The sequence below is a fragment of the Anopheles coluzzii genome, chromosome 2 (assembly GCF_943734685.1).
Source record: "Anopheles coluzzii chromosome 2, AcolN3, whole genome shotgun sequence".
Lineage (NCBI taxonomy): Eukaryota > Metazoa > Arthropoda > Insecta > Diptera > Culicidae > Anopheles > Anopheles coluzzii.
In genome coordinates, this window is record NC_064670.1 from 28051762 (window position 1) to 28068586 (window position 16825).

General features: G+C 45.8%; 6 protein-coding genes across 6 annotated transcripts; 5 read left to right on the forward strand and 1 right to left on the reverse strand.

Moving 5' to 3' along the window:
• The first annotated feature begins 4562 nt into the window (after positions 1–4562).
• On the forward strand, positions 4563–6661 carry LOC120953252 (protein trunk). The gene has a single exon (XM_040373046.2). It carries the CDS (start codon positions 5363–5365, stop codon positions 6212–6214), a length of 852 nt encoding a protein of 283 aa, XP_040228980.1. The 5' UTR covers positions 4563–5362; the 3' UTR covers positions 6215–6661.
• Positions 6662–8303: 1642 nt separating this feature from the next.
• Positions 8304–9738, forward strand: LOC120950760 (uncharacterized). Its single transcript, XM_040369039.2, has 2 exons — positions 8304–9226; positions 9297–9738. The coding sequence occupies exons 1-2, from the start codon at positions 9160–9162 to the stop codon at positions 9680–9682; spliced, it is 453 nt and encodes a 150-aa protein (XP_040224973.2). The 5' UTR covers positions 8304–9159; the 3' UTR covers positions 9683–9738.
• Positions 9739–10208: 470 nt separating this feature from the next.
• LOC120949070 (NPC intracellular cholesterol transporter 2-like) lies at positions 10209–10897 on the forward strand. The gene is made up of 2 exons (XM_040366046.2): positions 10209–10342; positions 10439–10897. The coding sequence occupies exons 1-2, from the start codon at positions 10276–10278 to the stop codon at positions 10822–10824; spliced, it is 453 nt and encodes a 150-aa protein (XP_040221980.1). The 5' UTR covers positions 10209–10275; the 3' UTR covers positions 10825–10897.
• A 110-nt stretch (positions 10898–11007) lies between these two features.
• Positions 11008–11674, forward strand: LOC120948984 (uncharacterized). Its single transcript, XM_040365895.2, has 2 exons — positions 11008–11146; positions 11233–11674. The coding sequence occupies exons 1-2, from the start codon at positions 11077–11079 to the stop codon at positions 11607–11609; spliced, it is 447 nt and encodes a 148-aa protein (XP_040221829.2). The 5' UTR covers positions 11008–11076; the 3' UTR covers positions 11610–11674.
• A 978-nt stretch (positions 11675–12652) lies between these two features.
• Positions 12653–15832, forward strand: LOC120952852 (uncharacterized). The gene is made up of 4 exons (XM_049607310.1): positions 12653–12966; positions 13046–13317; positions 15195–15459; positions 15525–15832. The coding sequence occupies exons 1-4, from the start codon at positions 12777–12779 to the stop codon at positions 15800–15802; spliced, it is 1005 nt and encodes a 334-aa protein (XP_049463267.1). The 5' UTR covers positions 12653–12776; the 3' UTR covers positions 15803–15832.
• Positions 15822–16463, reverse strand: LOC120951629 (NPC intracellular cholesterol transporter 2-like). Its single transcript, XM_040370430.2, has 2 exons — positions 16349–16463; positions 15822–16271 (listed from the first exon to the last, which is right to left on the reverse strand). Exons 1-2 carry the CDS (start codon positions 16425–16427, stop codon positions 15895–15897), a joined length of 456 nt encoding a protein of 151 aa, XP_040226364.2. The 5' UTR covers positions 16428–16463; the 3' UTR covers positions 15822–15894.
• Positions 16464–16825: the final 362 nt, after the last annotated feature.

Below are 16825 nucleotides of genomic sequence, written 5' to 3' on the forward strand. Positions count from 1 at the left end.
AATTAATTGATATTGTTAATATTTATAAGTACATAAATTATGTATAAAAATATACTTAAAGCTAGATACATTCCAACATACGATATTAAAGTAGCCTGACTATAATAATAACATTTCCTACGTCAAACACAAGAGACAACTATGGCTTCTGGCACATTATAGTCACGGCAGTGGGAGTCACAGGGAGTGAAGAGAATAGAAACCCCCATCCTGTCACCGCAAAGCCTTAATCCTGGCCGACCGTTCGATTATCCTTTTGGCATTGTGTTGCTTCACCTCTAGCGTCGCTACCAATTGATTGCAGCTGAACGGTAGGGAAACGGAAAGGGAAACTCCAATCAACCATTGTTCTCACCTACAGGATCTTGCCATGGAACCTTTCTTACTGCGAGAGTGTTTTCTTTTCCTTCGCTGAGGAGTAAAATCTTTAAAAAGAAAATGATTTACGAAGAGTAGGGAACAGTAGAAAGAACACGAATCGGGAAACGTTTCGTTAAGAAAACCCTCATTTAAAGACATACAGACGCAATCCGTGGAATGTGATCACGCTTCAATTTCTATCATTGCCCACCGTAATTTAACATCCTTTTCAGTTTGCCGTGGTAAAGCATTGCGACTTGCGTTGGCTCATTGAATTGTTTTCGTTTAATTCACACCACCCAACACCCTGGATACGATTGCACTTGACAGTGACATCGCTGCCCGGCTAATTTGGCTTCAGTGGCAGCAGCAGCAGCAGAAGCAGTACCTTCAAAACAGCCAATTTTTAACGAGCTCATTAGCATAATCATCATCCTCGATCATCGTCGCGATCAATTGACTTTTCCTCGAGGCACGTCACACATCGCTGCATATCGGTTGCTGTGGACCCCGACCGAGCATGAGCGCTGATGCAACAGATTGCAGCAGATCTGGATGGTAGCCTGCGCGCGAACAGATTGTTCCCTTTTGCCCAAGTGTCCCTATGCTTACTCTATTTTCACACACACACAGAGCCCTAGACGCGCGCGAGCGAATCAACGATGAACATCCGCTGTGTATGTTTGGCTGTTTTTAAAGTGAATAAAAAATCCATTTCAATTCAGGAGGGTTGCGTGTGGAAGTATCTTCGGTGGCTTGGTAATGCATGCAGCCCCGGCACTGTACTCACCCTACAAGGAAACGTTTTCACCGCGCAGAACGCTGGAATGGGGTGATGTTTCGCTCAGCACAATCCCGGAGGGGACTTTTGGGAGAGGATGTTTTAGAAGGCTAATTGAGCGCACCGACCGAGCAGAGTGAGGAAGGCTGGCTCGTGCGGAAATCATTGCGTGTAAACAAGGGTCGAGCTGGCAAACTGATGATGTGTGCCGTGATTCGGGTGTTCAAGTGGGTGACGGAGATTTTATTTACAGCAGCAAAGGGTGTGTTTACACGGTGTATTATGCGATGTTGTACAAATGACTTCGTAATGGGTCACGGGGTATTCGGTTAGGTTGGGATAGAGGAGCCGAAGGATGAGGCGTGTGAAATTCGGCGGGAAAGAGATGTCGATCTTGTCAAAATGTACTGCTTTAGTTGGTTTCTCCATCGAAGCTATTGCTTGGAAGATATTTGTTAGTTTGTCAAGATTTTACTGAAAATGTAGCTAATGATACATGAAATTGTAAATAATATTTATTTATTTATTTCTCATTTAGTATCTTGCATAGATTTGCTGGGACACGTACTTATATAATAAATCCTTAATTCATTCACAAACTTAGCTACAGCGCTATCAATAAGGAAACAAGAGACAATTGGTTTTAAACTGAGCTATACTAATATTGAAGTCGAAGAATCTTTGGTATTTGTTGAAGCTATGTATCATTTGGTTAATAGGCGCTTTGTAGGAATGTGCAGATCTTGAGAACGTAGGTCTTAACAGCTCACGTATCCTAAGATGAAGAACTAACGTATCCTAAGATGAAAGCTTTCTTAAAAATTAACTATCTGGAGGGAAATTATTGGTATTCTGTTTATAATTTCTTTTTTTTTTATTCAATTTATATTCCATTGAATATAAGATAATGGATCTTAGGTGGAAGTCGAGAAAACATGATTAATCATAATATTATAAATGATATTATTATATTACATTATTATCACTTAAAAGTTGAATGTATAGTGAGATTTGGTGCAATGATAAGATTTGGTTTGAATTTTTTTTTTTTTTTAAGTAAGTAAGTAAGTAATTTATTGATTTGTTTTGTAACAATATTCCACGAATTATACATTGGTTCCGATCGATTGACCTCTACTCAATAACCTGATTGTTATAATGCTTTGCGTATTTGAATTGTACATCTTTACCTGAATTGAAGTAGATCGGGAAAAATTAGAAAAAAAACCCTCTGATTGGGTTTGAAAAATTATAAATCGGTAAAAGTAGGTCAAAATGATATCCAATTCGAATTATGTTATTATTCATATGAAGTTATATTAAAGGTTTATTGTAATATCCATAAAATGGCTTCATAGGATCAATTATAGTTGATCAATAAAATATTTTAAAATTATTGAATGAATTCAATACGCTTGACAAAAATACAAACAACCCGTTACGAGCAATAAATGCAGCTAAGAAACGCCGACCCTTTTGTGTGCCCATCGACACTGCAAATCAACCCCGAAAATTATAACTTTCTTCCACATTGCTCTACCACATTTTCGTGCCGTGCAGCAAATTACTACACTGGCTAAAACACTAGTTAGGCCACGAGAAGTGCTGATGAATTTAATTAGCCAACACCGGTGGTTAACCAGCGCCACACAACAATCACCAGCAGGCAAGGGTTCATGCAAAAGTATCTTCCACTTCCCGGTCCTTGCAAAAGGAGGTTGCTTAAAAATGTCACTACACCAAAGATAAATACTGGGAAACTTTAATTTCATTGCCAACACACAAGCTCTTCGTGCAGGCCGGATGTAATTTCTATGATTGCGTTCGCACTCGAAATGGTTGAGCAGTTTGACCCAACCTCTGGGGTCATTCGGGTGCCGGGGAAGTTGTGTGCTCTTTTGTGTGGCTGTTGTAAATCGGATCGGCGCAGAAATGAAATTAAAAAGCGGAAACGTCCGCACAATCGTACCGAGGAAATGGTTGTTTTCTGCCCGGCGACACGTGTGAAATGTAATGAATTTAATGAAACCTTTTCGATGCGCTCTTTACAGCGGCGTGCAGTGGAAACACGGAAACATGTGTGCGATGGAGTGGCGGTAGCGGTAAAAATTATTATTTGAAAAATTGCATTAAAACCAAGACGATATGATGGTGTCGGTGCAGCTCCGTTTTCGAAGAAATCAATTTCACATCCAACCTAGGAAAGAAGGTAAGGAGGAGGAAGTAAGAAGAAGCATAAGAGCACAGTATATGAAGGGAAGAGAGGATAAAACATAAAAAAACACACATCTACTCGCAAGATTTTACAAGACACGCATTTACAGGAATGGAGTCGGAAGCATTCGGAATTGAATTACGGAAAGATCTCTTTGATAGCTTAGTGCATCAAACGAACGGTGTTTCGCGGTGCGCGGATGAAGCCGGAAATCGGGTGTGTGGTAATGGTGGTACGCTGGTAAGATTAAATTTATCCTTCATTCCTCACATCCCGTTCGGCACACGCTACATGGGTGAGGGAAGCTCGAATGCTGTCGATAATTCCTCACACACTCATGACGCTCGCATGCCTCCACGCTGTTTGTCGGGGTGAAAGCGGAAGGGCGATGTCATCCTCCTTCCCGGGGTCGTCGACAAAAATCGACGGAAAATTCAACAAATTCAATATTTTGCGATACGCGCGTGATACCATGTTCCTTTGCAACGACACAATGAACCTCCCAGCAGACGACAATCCCTCCGCGTTCGCTGAAGTTTACAGCCGATCACTAATCCGATCACAAACGGACGTTATGGTGACAGTTCCTACAGGCACCATACATGATGATGGTGAGAATCCCGTTTGGGAGATTTCAAAAGAGAAGACTCGAAATCCCCTCAGCATTCCGTTTCGTTATCACATTATCACGGAGGCGTACTATTTCCTGGACCTGCAAACCAGAAGGTAGCAAAGGGATGGTGGGCAGTGGTCTTTTGTTGGCCTTGAATTCCGTAACGTTTTCGAATGTCGCGATTCGGCGAGATGAAAATGGGAAGGCGTATTCCTTTCCCCGGGAGCTGTCCCCGATTTAAGCCTGGCGCACGCTTTTGACTACCACAAAGTTAATGTCTTCGTCATTGTTTCCGCGCTTGGTGGTACTTCTGCTTTTGCGTGCTGGTACTGGTGATGGTGCTGGAATCCCCACCACGAAGGGTACACTGTACCACAAAAACAAATTGGCGAAAAATTAGTCTACGACGCTACCAGTTGTTTGATCACCACTGGCAGCAATACATCGCCACCGGTCCACGTAGGCCTGTCGCCTACGAGCTACCTGTAGCCTACTTCGCTGTACGGGGTCTGGCACGAGTTCAAAGCGAAACGTCAAAGTCGTTTGCAAAGTAAACAAACACCGCCCTCCCTTTTCGCGAAAGCTACCCGGGCAGGGTGCAGGGGCCACAACAAGACGGCCACCAGACGGGGTGAGAGTGGGCAATGGGACAGGTAGATCTGCCTGCACGGAACGCAGGCAGACGAGTTGTCGAAAAACGTAACCATCGGCAGGCAGTGTGGTCACTGCCTCACACACTCGCTGCCCATGTTGGCACACGGCAGTCGACGATCGTTGGCAGGTAGGTAGCCAAGGGTTCGTTCTGCTGCCGTGTGCGAGCGTGACAGCGAAGGCGCAGGGATGCGCCTGCAGGTGTAAGCGAGAGCAGCTGCGAGGTTGCTATAAAACTATCCACACACTATCATTACCCCTTGTTCACGACGACAGCGTGCCATCAGTCTGCCAACGAATTTGGCACCAACAAGATCACAATCACGGAAGACCGTAAGGACGAGCGGACGAGCAAAAGAAGAAGGACTTTCACACTGTGTGTGTGTGTGTGGTGCAGTTGTTGTGGTACGTTATGCCCAGGAAAGTCGTACGAGTTGCTTACTAAGCTAGATTAGTAACACAGTAGGCGGAAAGAAGAGATACACGAGAGAGAGAGAGACAGTGTAAATCGACAAACGATCAAGTGAATCAAGGGACCAGTTTCGGGAAGAGTGGTATTGAGTTCGGTGTGACCAGTTTGACAGCTTCGTCTGTCCCTTGGCTTCCAGCAGTGTCCACAGTGTCTGCCTGTTTGTGTGTGCGCGCGCTTCTGTGTGTTATGATTAGCCTCCGCTAGGGACTGGTCGTTGCCACATCGCATCTTGTTTGTATTTACTGTCCCCGAACACAGTCCAACCACACCATGTTGCGGAGGGCACTGGTGGCCGCAATGTTGCTGCTGCTGACACTGATCCTGCTACAGTGCGACGGTCGTGCGCTGAAGCGAGGATCGAACGACAACGACGACGGTTACAGCTTCCTTTCGAAGCAGAGCGAGAACGCTTGCGGGCAGCTGCCACCGCCGGTGCTGACCGAAATACTAGGACCGGCGTTCAATCCACGCTACATGAGCATCGAGGAGCCACCGGTAGCGGACAGCGGTGACCACGCGAACCCGGCCGGCAAGCGAGACGCGGAACCGTTCCCCCCGTTCTACGTCGACGATACGTACTCGCTCGAGCTGAGCAACAAGCCGGCCTGGGAGGTGAGCCACGTCTCCGAGTCGATCCCGCACGGCGACGGGGATGCACGAGTCCGAACCCGGCGCGATCTTTTCAACGACATCCTGGAGACGATGGCGGAACCGGCAGCGGACACAACGGCAGCAGAGCCGGACGATGGTAGCAATCCAGCAGCAGCCCGCCCGGTCCGATCGTTCGGCGGCAAGGGACGCACGCGATCGCCCAGTACCGGCGGTTCGCCCCGGCCCTGGGAGTGTGAGGCAAAGATCCGGTGGATCGACCTCGGGCCGGAGTACTTTCCGCGCTTCCTGCGCACGGTCGAGTGTACGCGGCAGAAGTGCTGGTACGGCCACTACTCCTGCCAGCCGCGCTCGTTCACGGTGAAGATCCTGCGGCGGCGGACGGGCGAGTGCGTGCAGAGCGACCGGTTGCGGCGCATCGGCGTCGACGGGCTGCCGGGCGAGCTGCGCGAGCTGTGGGTGTGGGAGGAGCGGGCCGTCAACTTTTGCTGTGACTGTGCGCCAGCCTTTTGAGGGCGGGCTGCTTTCCGGCCGGTGGCAATGTTGTATAGTTAAGCGTTTATTTAAAAAACAAAAATACCAAACTCCTTCCTTCACTCCTCCCCCTCCCTCGCTTCTAAGCTCGCACATCTTAATGTTGACATTCGGATAAGTGGCCAAAAAACGCTGCAGCAGTTTAGTTTTAAGAAAGATAGAGCCGTTGGAGCCTTGCCGGAACCGTGTACATATAGTCGTTAAGGGGGGTTTTTCGGCGGATAGCAGGAACCAGCGCCAAGACGATCGTTTTGCCCGTTATTTCGCTTGGGCGAGTCCTGCAGCCCAACAACACGAGCCGGGGCTGTCGTGTACGTGCGCCTGAGCAGGGCGCGCCTGTGTAGGTGTGTGTGTGTGTGTTGGGCGTTTGTGATGACCGAAATAAATATACCGAAAGCTTACCGCTGCCCAGCAGTGGACTGAGAAGATTACTGCGTTTTGTTTCTGGTTGTTCACAAATGCCTAAGAGTGTGTGCTGAGTAGAAAAAAAATGCAAGAAAAAGGGACCTTGAGACGGAGGCGTAAGTATGCGTTGTTGGTGCATTTGTTTGTTTTGCTTGATTTATTTCGCTACCCGGCTGCTGCCAAAGTGTTGTTACCTCGATGGTTTTATTTTCGCTTCTACCGGAACGATCTACCGCTACGCACGGGCTGGGTAAAGGGATCATCGAAAAGGCAACAGACTAGGCCACACTTACTGCCGGTAGAAAGGATGAATTTTTGGCCAATTGCACTTACCCTGTGTGGCTGTGTGAGAAGAGAGAGGGTGCTGCTAATTTCGTTCGTCCTTGATCAGTTTTGCATAAATATTGAAAATTAGCTGTATCGCGATGAGCCATACGGTCGAGAGGAGGGAAACGACAGAAGCTAGATTCTGCCCACCGGTGGAGAGGGCCAATGCATATTCATAAACCGTAGCAAACAAATGGGCGCTTTTTGGAAAGGGGTGGTTTCACTGCTCTTCCACCGCAGCGTTCGAGGGTTGTTGTTGTTACTCTGCACTGGTGTTTTTTTTATGGCGTAAACGTGTAAAAATTGTGATTGCATAAGTGATTGTGTTTAACTGCTTGATGGTAATGTGTTGCTGGTAGGAAGATGTAATGTTTATAAATAAATAGATTGAATTTAATTGTCTGCTTAAGGAGAAGATCATCTTGTGTTTAAATTCATATTTAAACAGACAGAACTTCACACTTCGAAGCATAAAAGGCGAATCTATGCCCTAGTCTGATGCGTATGTTTTAAGTATTGGAAAAGTGTAAGAAAAAACATTAAATTTGTTATTGTAAATGGCTCATAGATAGTAAATACAAGAGAGTACGCATGATTAGAAAATGTCCTGTTCTAGAATCTTTGTTTAAGTTTTACTCTTTGTTAAATAGCAAATTGTCATCAAAATGAAGCTGCGTGCGATTTACAAACAAACATCAATCCATCCTCAGAACAGCAAATTAAAAAAAAGTGCGATTTTTCAGAAATGTCTCATTATTAATGCATGTTCATCGCTTGATGTTTTAATGGAAAAAGTCGTACCACAACTCAGAAGCTCCCCTACTCACCACAGTGAAGTATAAAGTTCCTCCAGAGACGTTGTTCCTGACGCTGCGTGCTGCAGCATGAAAGCGTGTCCATTAGCATATCACCAGCCGGTGTTTCGCTGCTGGATAGCACACAATCCCTTAACCAACGGCTAAAGAATTTTCCCGCGCGGTTTTCCTCTACCACATTGCGCACCAAGGTGTGTTGCAAGGAATCTGTCCGACATACTGCAGCGTTTTGATACCTGCCAGCAACCGGTGGGTTTAGTTGAGCAAATATTTTACCGTATCAATTACACGCTAAATCCGATGTGTAAACGGTATACCCCTGTGTCCCCGTCGGAGCAGTTGGTGATAATTACCATTATCGTGTCCGATTACACAACAGTTATGTTACACACACACACACAAAAAAAAAGCAATACGACCCATACCAAACATACAGAAATGCGTCGACATTGTTTATTTCGTGGCGGATAGTTTCGCAGTAGAAACGTTCTCGAAACAAACCACCCAACAGTATCAGTTACGCACGATTGTTTATTATAGGTATGTTGTCGCCGTGGACGTGTTTCGTTCTTCGATCGTACGTTGTTTAAATCGTGTCTTGATGCCGTTGATAAGATACGTAAGATGGTAAGCTCAATTAATAACACTACAAGGAATGATATAATATAATAATGCATTGCTGCATTAGTCTTAAGAAATTCACACGCTGCGCATTGCGATTCCGGGACATTTTGGGTAATCAATCGGCATCGGACATCGGGTAATCCATAATTTGGGCGAGTAATCGTGTTAATAGTAAAATAAGTCTTGTTAAAAATTCAAACGACATCGCTTAAAAACGGATATGCAACAGCTTCCCTATCGCAGGCAGCTCAAGGTAGTAAACATTGTTGCATCACGAAGTCACAAACACCTGGGCACGAATAACGCGCGTTTGCGAGCTTGATAATCAAACCCTGTCAAATGATTTTGTAGAAGGACATACCAACCAGGTCAACAAACAAAAACATAATGCAACCATAATTCAATAAAATGGTAAAGATTGTACTACACTGGCGCTTATCTTAAGCCTCCATCATTGTCCCTCACAAAGGTAGCGCTAAGGAAGCTACAAGGTAAGGAAAGAATTCGATTGTATGGGATGATCAATCCAATAGGTTTCACCGAAAATCAATCCGTCTGGTGCTGTTGCCGTGTGTCGGTTCTCGATAAGATAAGTAACTATAACCTACAGCAACCGAGTTTGTGTTGTAACGTCACGAGGCAGTGCATCGGTGAAAATAAATACATGTTTTCGACTAGTTTTCGGGACAGTCGAGCGTGAGGCAGGCTATTGGATAGTGTTTGGAAAGTTTAAGTACAACAGGATACAACAAAATGCTTAAAGCGGTGCTGATTGCCGTCTATCTACCGTCGTTAATTTACGGCATTGCTGTGAGACCATGTGAGTGCAGAAAGTACTAGCATTCGAAAGCATCATCACAAACCTTCCCCACTGCTGCCCACCATTGCAGGTGCCAACAATGCTCCCGTACCGCAGGAAGTACGTGTCGTTGGCTGTACCGCCGAACCGTGCACGGTGCAGATCGGTGGGCTGGTCGACATGGATCTAGACTTTGTGGCACCCCGGGCCACTAACGGTATGCGCGCCACCCTGGACATCTTTCTTGGAACGTTTCGGGTGCCGTACGATCTGCCGGTGGAGCAGCAGAATGCGTGCAACTTTTTGAAGGATGGCAGCTGCCCGTTGACGCCCGGTGAGTTTGTCAACTACCATCTGAGCACACCGGCGGCAGCACCGTTCGCGGGCATCACCGTTGATCTGCAGCTGCAGCTTGCAGACGATAATGGACAGGCCTTGATTTGCTTCCGATCATCGGCTAGAATTGTTTCGGGCTAAACTATGGGATTTGGCACTTGTTGAGTGAGGAATAAAAATAGCTATTTCCAAGTAAATGTATCTGATTTATAATTTTTTGTAGTCTTGCGGGTTCTAATATAGCTCCTCGCTGCAACCTTTGTGACTAACGTTAGTCATCAAAATCCAGCGAATGTCATAACCGAAATCTCGGAAATTTCGTGAAACTCCACAACTATCGTGAGTTCCTCGCTCGTATATTCTAAATAGTAAACAATTATCCCATTACTTGTCATATTACGTTCCAAAACGATTGGTCATGCTGAAAGTTAATCGCGGCACGCAAACGGTTGAATCATGCCAGTCCCGAACGTGAGGAAGTGAGCATTGCGGTGTCGCCAAACGGAACGGCTGCTAATCTATGTAATCTCCATCTTTAATCCACAACGATTGGCTGACGTTCATCGGCCCGAGGATAACCAGCAGGCGATAAAGTGTAACAGCACGGCGTGATAAGATACAAATGTATCAGTTGGTAATTGGCTATTTTACTCTTAAATATCCGGCACCTAGCGCTGAGCGAAGCAGTACCGTGTATCATTAACCAGTAACCAAAGACCCGCCAGTATTTCACGATGAGAAACATTCTGTTCGTAGTTGCCTGCCTTCCGGCCCTGGCGTTCGGTCTTGCGGTGAGGCCTTGTAAGTATTTGCTCGTTGATGCTCCTGTTTCGCTAGTGTAGCAAAAACATAAGCCTGTACTTTAACACTTGTTCCTATGCATTACTTCTCTGGCAGGTGCCAACAATGCACCCATCCCGCAGGATGTGCGCGTTGTAGGCTGCACGGTAGAACCCTGCGTCATCCCGATCGGCGGTATGGTCGATATGGACTGTGACTTCGTTTCGCCCCGTGCCTCCCAGACGGTCCGGGCGACGCTGGACATCTTTTTGGGCGATTTCCGTGTACCGTACGATCTGCCGGCCGATCAGACGAATGCATGCAACTTCTTCGAAGCTGGCAGCTGCCCGGTGACGGCGGGTGAGTTCATCAACTATCACCTGAGCACACCGGCGGCAGCACCGTTCGCGGGCATTACCGTCGACCTGCAGCTGCAGCTTACCGACGACAACGACCAGCCACTGTTCTGCTTCCGCTCGTCTGCACAGATTGTGGCCGTCTAATGTGTGTAATAGAAATACAAATGTAATAAAATTGACTGATTGGATTGGGTTGGAAAAAAAACTCACCCCTCAATTTCTGTTTTGCACCTTGCCTCGTGTTTGACGCGATTATACCATCGACTTATCTTATCTGATTAGCGTGCTTTAAAACCCGTGCAAATGGTTTATCACCTTCACCTTCACTTCAAGCACGCTCAGTAGACTGTGAAAGGCGGTAGTAGTTACAGCACAGTCCATAGCAAGGATTGCAAGATGTTCAAACAAGTCGTAGCAGTGGTGCTGTTGTTCGCAGCAGTTGCTCAGGGATTGGAAATTATTCAATGTAAGTAGCTGCGCGTGGATGGGAGTGATTGTATGCGTCCGTTTTCCACCAAAAATGAAGACAAAACCTTTCTATCATCCGTCTAGGCTCCAATAATCGGCCCACGCCCCAGGAAGTGACCGTGCCGGGATGCACTACCTTGCCCTGCCAGGTCCCGAACCAATCGGACTTTAACTTTAGCGTGCGCTTCGCACCAACCTTCCCAACCAACACACTGACGGTGGATGTGCGTGCATCGCTGTTGGGTCTGTTCCTGCCCTACGAGGTACCGGAGCATCTTCGCAATGGCTGCAACAACATTAACACTTCCTGTCCGCTGACGGCCGGGCAATCCGTAACGCTGACCGGTACGGCACCGGTCGAGGCTCCGCTCACGGGCGTCACTGTTACGATGGAGTTCGAAATAACGGGCGATGGTGGACAGGTGGCCGTTTGTTTTGCCGCCACCGTGACGCTGCTGTAATGCGGGTGGAAGGCGTTACAAAGGTTACACAAGGGGTAATAAAGCAGATGTTATATCGCATCATACATCAGGTCATTAAAAGTATTTTTGTCCGAACATGGATTACTTGCAATATTTGGGAATATAAAAAATATATATATGTCTGCGTCATAAACAAACCAGAGATAAATATCGGATAAGACCCCCCGCAGAAACGGTGCACACTCATCAGCAGCAAAATTAACAATGTGACGTCAAGCCCTCTTCCCAAAATATGATGCAATTCAAAACAAACAATGTTTCTGAAAATAATTTAAATTAAATTATAAAAACAGCATAATATAATAGGTAAATTGTTGTTATGGTTTCATATGTAAATTTCGGGACTTTTTGCCTTTTTTGTTTTGTTTCAAAGCTTAACTCACAATAACGCCTGATGGAAGGTATTGCCTTACCCCTGAATCCCTGATGTACTAAAATGAGTACTAAAAAGCCAGCTACACGAAGCTTCCGTCTAAAACCATCAAACCCAGGCTAAATTTTACTTGCGCCTTTAATTATAGAATACGCAACCCGATGGACTTTGCTGAATACGGTTCACGCTCCTGCAAAATGAGAGAAAACCAACCCACAAAAATCAAATGATTTCGTCAATGAATTCTCTGGCAGCTCGCAGGCACGCTTCATGGCTTGCTTTATCGACGCTTCCCTTTTCCTGATAAGGATATGCTGCTGTTACGCACCGTTACAGCGTAAAGAAGCGAGTTACGTTGACTCACAAGTGCTAAAGGTAAATTGAATTGGAAAAACGTGAATGCCGACGCTGTGAAGCTTATCGTACCATACAATTGATTAGCTCATTGCTCAGGTGTTCATATAATTAGAAAACGTAAGGAACCCCACCGTACCTTTGCAACAGAAGCACAGGGAGATCATCGTTGCACGATAACTGGGCCACAACTTCTTGCAGGTGTCCCGAACACCTGCACTCCGGTTCGGATAAGATTAGTCGCCGCATCAAGGTGATTTGCACCATCGACAGATGTACCGTGGTATAAAAACATGCGTACCCGATCCTCGGACAGTCAAGTACAGGGACACCAGCGTGCAGACCGTTCGAGTCTCGTGTGTGAAGACAGCACCAAGAGCAGCGCAAAGCAAGACAACAGTCAACAGCTCATCGCCTGAATGATGTATCGTTACGCCGTTCTGCTAGTGGCCCTCGTTGCCAGCGGTAGCTTCACGGAGGCACTGCAGACTCGTGCCTGTACCAACCAACGCCCGCAACCGGCCAGCGTGGAGATCACCGGATGTGCACAGATGCCCTGCGAGTTGATTCGTGGTAGCGATGTTGCCATGCGTCTTGAGTGGGAAGCACGTAAGTAAAGCGGGATGGTGTTGTCTTTGTCGTGAAAGCCAGTCTATAATTTCTTTATTTGGTTCCCTAATTTCCACAGCATTTGCCGCCCAAACGCTGCAGCATCGTGTGGTAGCTACCGCTCTAGGCATCACTGCACCTTACGAGCTGCCCCCGGACCGTGCCAACGCTTGCAACTGGCTGGACGGTTCGGCTTGCCCGATCAGCCAGGGTGAAGACATCGTCAGCACACTGAGCATGCCGGTACTGCCAATCTACCCGCTGGTCAGCCTAGTCATTGAAGTCAGCATTCTGGATGAGCAGGCGCGTACACAAACGTGCTTTGCTATCGATGCTCGTGTGGTCGTTGCTTGAGGAGAAGATCGTGATATTTAATTGGTTAAACTACACTTTAAAGTTATAGAATATATTTATAACGATTCAAAACTGGTGTTAATTTATTTGATGTTAGCATTCAAGTTCGTTTACTATAATTACCCGAGTTGATCAGTTTGTTCAATTCATTCCAGTAGTGTCGTGAAAGGTGTACATTAAATTATTCTACTCCTTCAATTCAACCGTACGTTCCAAAGGTAAAGTATCGTATAATGGATAATGTTCTACTCAGAATGATGGTGACCACTTCGATGTTATTTATGTTGTAGTTTGTATAACATTAGAAATAGATATTCAAATGCATTCGATTGAACCAGATATCGAAGTAGATAAACATCTCAACAGGTTTAAAATGCTTCATTTGTGCTTTAATAACAACTTTGAATTTCAAAATGGTCTTTAAATTCGAAAAAACGGTTTCATAATTGTCGATGTTAGTGCAATTATTATTGATCTGACCAATAAAAACGAATAACTAATTTTGCACATGCATTGCAGGCAATACTAAAACTGTAATGAGAGTAGATTTCCTTTGATAAAAAATGACAATGTTGATTATCTTGCTTATCTGAAAATTTCTACATTCTTTGTTGGAATCCCAATTCCAACCCAATGGAATCAAATATTCAAACATCAAACAACCCTGAAATGAGACTCGTTACCATATCTAAATGCGACCGTTATGTGAACCAGCAATAGAACCGTTACATACGCTAGCGCCATCTAAATGTCAATATGCTAACACATCTTTGTGAGGGTGTATGCTGCTTGTTTCGGTTTGGTAAAATAAATGTACGTGTGAGTTATTACAATTTGGAAGAAAGTTCATTGAAGGTGAGCATTATATCATGAATTTGCAGGACAGCTATAAAGGTATAGTGAACGTTTTCTGTGATAGTAATTAAACAGTATTTAATTGTTTGCTCATTATGCTGGTATTACTGTACCCGCCCAATAGCATGGGATTATTTATAGAAAGTTTACAATGCACTAAGCTGTGCCACTTACTATCCATGAATTATTCACTTATGGGCATCTCAGTAAGGAGCTGGTGAACAAAGCTGTTTGGGTGAATTAGTAACTGAGATTCAATTTTGCCATTTGTACTTATCATATCTAAATCCTAATACGAACGAATAACTGCTGCTTATCAGCGATATTATTTTCTTATCAATAGCGCAAAATAAATAGCTGACGTTTAGAGATAACTATTCCAGCATTGTGAAAATAGGCATAGTTTTCACTAGGTGCTTATAATCTTTCTTTATTATCACAGCAGGCCACTGGAAGAAATCCAGTTCATTCGACCAAAAACGCGCCTAGGAACTTCAGACTTGTACGTCCTGAGAATCTCCCGGCAACCGCATGGTATCAGTAACGTAACGAAGTTAGCATTATCACCAGATCGCCCCATTGCTGGCTGCAAGATTCGTCAGCAAGCACTTGAACCCCGGACACACGACGGTCGTGCGCTAAGAAGAAGTCCACATTCATCCGCTCATCCGTCATGAGAGCAAGTAAGCGCATAGCAGAAAAAGAAGAAGAACAAGCAGCTGTCGATTTGGCAAATCCAACCCCGATTATTGCAATTTGGTACCTCAAGTGGACCACCTGTTCACCAGGTATCGCGCCAGCTTATCGTCTACAGCAGTTAGTTATCATGGGATTCACTTCCATAAAATGTGGGGGGAAAAGAGTGAGGAAAAAAAAACGTTTTGCCCCAGAGCACACCTATCAGCCGATGTACGTACGTTAGAGTGCGTTGGTACATAGTGACCATTTACAGCTTCTTGTAAGCCTATTGTGAGCAGATTTGAGGTACGTATATAAAATGGGACCCAAAATTTGGATAGCTTGTCAAACGTGGAAGCTCAACAGCGGTAGCAACACTGAAGCAAGTTCCAAATCCGGCACAACACACACACTCACAACAAGCAACCATGTTCCGAGCACTTCTCCTGATTGCCCTTGTGCCGGCTGTAGTGTACGGTAACGTTGGCCGTGCCTGTACCAACGGACGCCCGCAGGCCACCAATGTGAACATCCTGGGCTGCACTGCTCCGCCCTGTGATCTGGTGCGTGGACAGGATGTGATCGCTTACATCGATTTCACTACCGGTAAGTTGTGGGGAAGCCTTTTCCGTCGTGGCTTTAGTGCTGATCGTGCTCCCGTTGTACTGTAGATCGTGCCGTTACCAGCATGACCACTGTGCCGACTGCGACGGCTCTTGGTATCACCGCTCCCTACCCGCTGCCGGCTGAGTTCGCCGACACCTGTGCCTGGCTCGAGGGCTCCAGCTGCCCGCTGAGCGCCAACGAGGACGTCACCTACCGTCTCACCATCCCAGTGCTCCCGATCTACCCGCTGGTTAGTCTGAGCATCGAGATCGATATTGTGGACCAGGCCCAAAACTCAGTGTCTTGCTTCGTTGTTGATGCCCGTGTTGTTACCGCTAACTAATAGAAATAAAAGCAAATCCTGATATTCAAATGTTTTCTTTTCGATTATCTTGATTCCACTCCAATGAAAAGTGTAAGAACGTGTTCTGCGGCTTAGACTACTTTCGCTTCCAGCTGGAAACAGGTAGCAACTGTATTATCTTGATCAACCAGTTGCAGCTCCACGGTGAGACTCATCGAAGGATACACAGCTAGCACTGGTAGACGTAGCTCGTACGTAACATCTTCGTCCCGTGACACTGGGCACATGCCCCCTACAAGCCACTGGCAGCCATCTTTCCGATCGTCTGGCAGCTCGAACGGTACCGTCACTCCACCAAAGCTAGCGTGCACTTTCGGCACCAGGGCCGTCAGGTGTCGATCGGCCGTAAAGTCGACGAGAACGGCCGCATCCTGTCCCTTGGGTAGTTCACACGGTGCTGTCCGACATCCGGTCACATCGACCGATACTGGTAGCGGTCCTTGCTTACCTGTGTAAAATCAAAAATGGTAAATCAAATGATAACAGTGAGGCGTTGCAATCATCGCACTATCGCTTAAGACTTACACTGATGTACAGTAACTACATCGGCAAACACAATGCTGGAAAAGCTGACGGAAAGCAACACTGCCACTAGGAGCTGCATCTTGCGTCAGAATGTGAAAGTACGGAATGGTGAGAAGATACACTGGCGCACTTGCTTAAATAATGGAAGAAAGCTATTCAATCAAGCTTCATCCTACAAGCATGTGTTAAACGGCTCGAGAGGATTGACTAGTTACATCTCGATAGGCATGGATTAGTTACCGTCCTGTTCGGTGAACATCTGGTTGCTTCAAGTGGAATGAAAGATAGTGTGGGGACAATGCACCCATTGTTTAGGGGGTTTGGTATAAGGGATAATCAGTTTGTTTGTGTTTTCTAATAAAAGGTGTTTAATTGAGTATTTCACAGTAATATTTGTACAATAAGTGTAAGCATCTTTTAAGAATGTGCACATTTTGGGAGTATTTCTGAACTTCTACTTAATCTATATCTTGCAAT

What these genes read in the sequence shown, in the direction of transcription:
- LOC120952852 (XM_049607310.1), top strand. Translation starts at nt 12,777, where the DNA reads ATGATGTATCGTTACGCCGTTCTGCTAGTGGCCCTCGTTGCCAGCGGT. An exon ending in GCGTCTTGAGTGGGAAGCAC is followed by an intron (nt 12,967 to 13,045) that starts GTAAGTAAAGCG and finishes TAATTTCCACAG; the next exon opens with CATTTGCCGCCCAAACGCTG. An exon ending in ATGCTCGTGTGGTCGTTGCT is followed by an intron (nt 13,318 to 15,194) that starts TGAGGAGAAGAT and finishes AAATTTGGATAG; the next exon opens with CTTGTCAAACGTGGAAGCTC.
- LOC120953252 (XM_040373046.2), top strand. Translation starts at nt 5,363, where the DNA reads ATGTTGCGGAGGGCACTGGTGGCCGCAATGTTGCTGCTGCTGACACTG.
- LOC120948984 (XM_040365895.2), top strand. Translation starts at nt 11,077, where the DNA reads ATGTTCAAACAAGTCGTAGCAGTGGTGCTGTTGTTCGCAGCAGTTGCT. An exon ending in GGGATTGGAAATTATTCAAT is followed by an intron (nt 11,147 to 11,232) that starts GTAAGTAGCTGC and finishes TCATCCGTCTAG; the next exon opens with GCTCCAATAATCGGCCCACG.
- LOC120950760 (XM_040369039.2), top strand. Translation starts at nt 9,160, where the DNA reads ATGCTTAAAGCGGTGCTGATTGCCGTCTATCTACCGTCGTTAATTTAC. An exon ending in CGGCATTGCTGTGAGACCAT is followed by an intron (nt 9,227 to 9,296) that starts GTGAGTGCAGAA and finishes CCACCATTGCAG; the next exon opens with GTGCCAACAATGCTCCCGTA.
- LOC120949070 (XM_040366046.2), top strand. Translation starts at nt 10,276, where the DNA reads ATGAGAAACATTCTGTTCGTAGTTGCCTGCCTTCCGGCCCTGGCGTTC. An exon ending in CGGTCTTGCGGTGAGGCCTT is followed by an intron (nt 10,343 to 10,438) that starts GTAAGTATTTGC and finishes CTTCTCTGGCAG; the next exon opens with GTGCCAACAATGCACCCATC.
- LOC120951629 (XM_040370430.2), bottom strand. Translation starts at nt 16,427, where the DNA reads ATGCAGCTCCTAGTGGCAGTGTTGCTTTCCGTCAGCTTTTCCAGCATT. An exon ending in TGTAGTTACTGTACATCAGT is followed by an intron (nt 16,272 to 16,348) that starts GTAAGTCTTAAG and finishes GATTTTACACAG; the next exon opens with GTAAGCAAGGACCGCTACCA.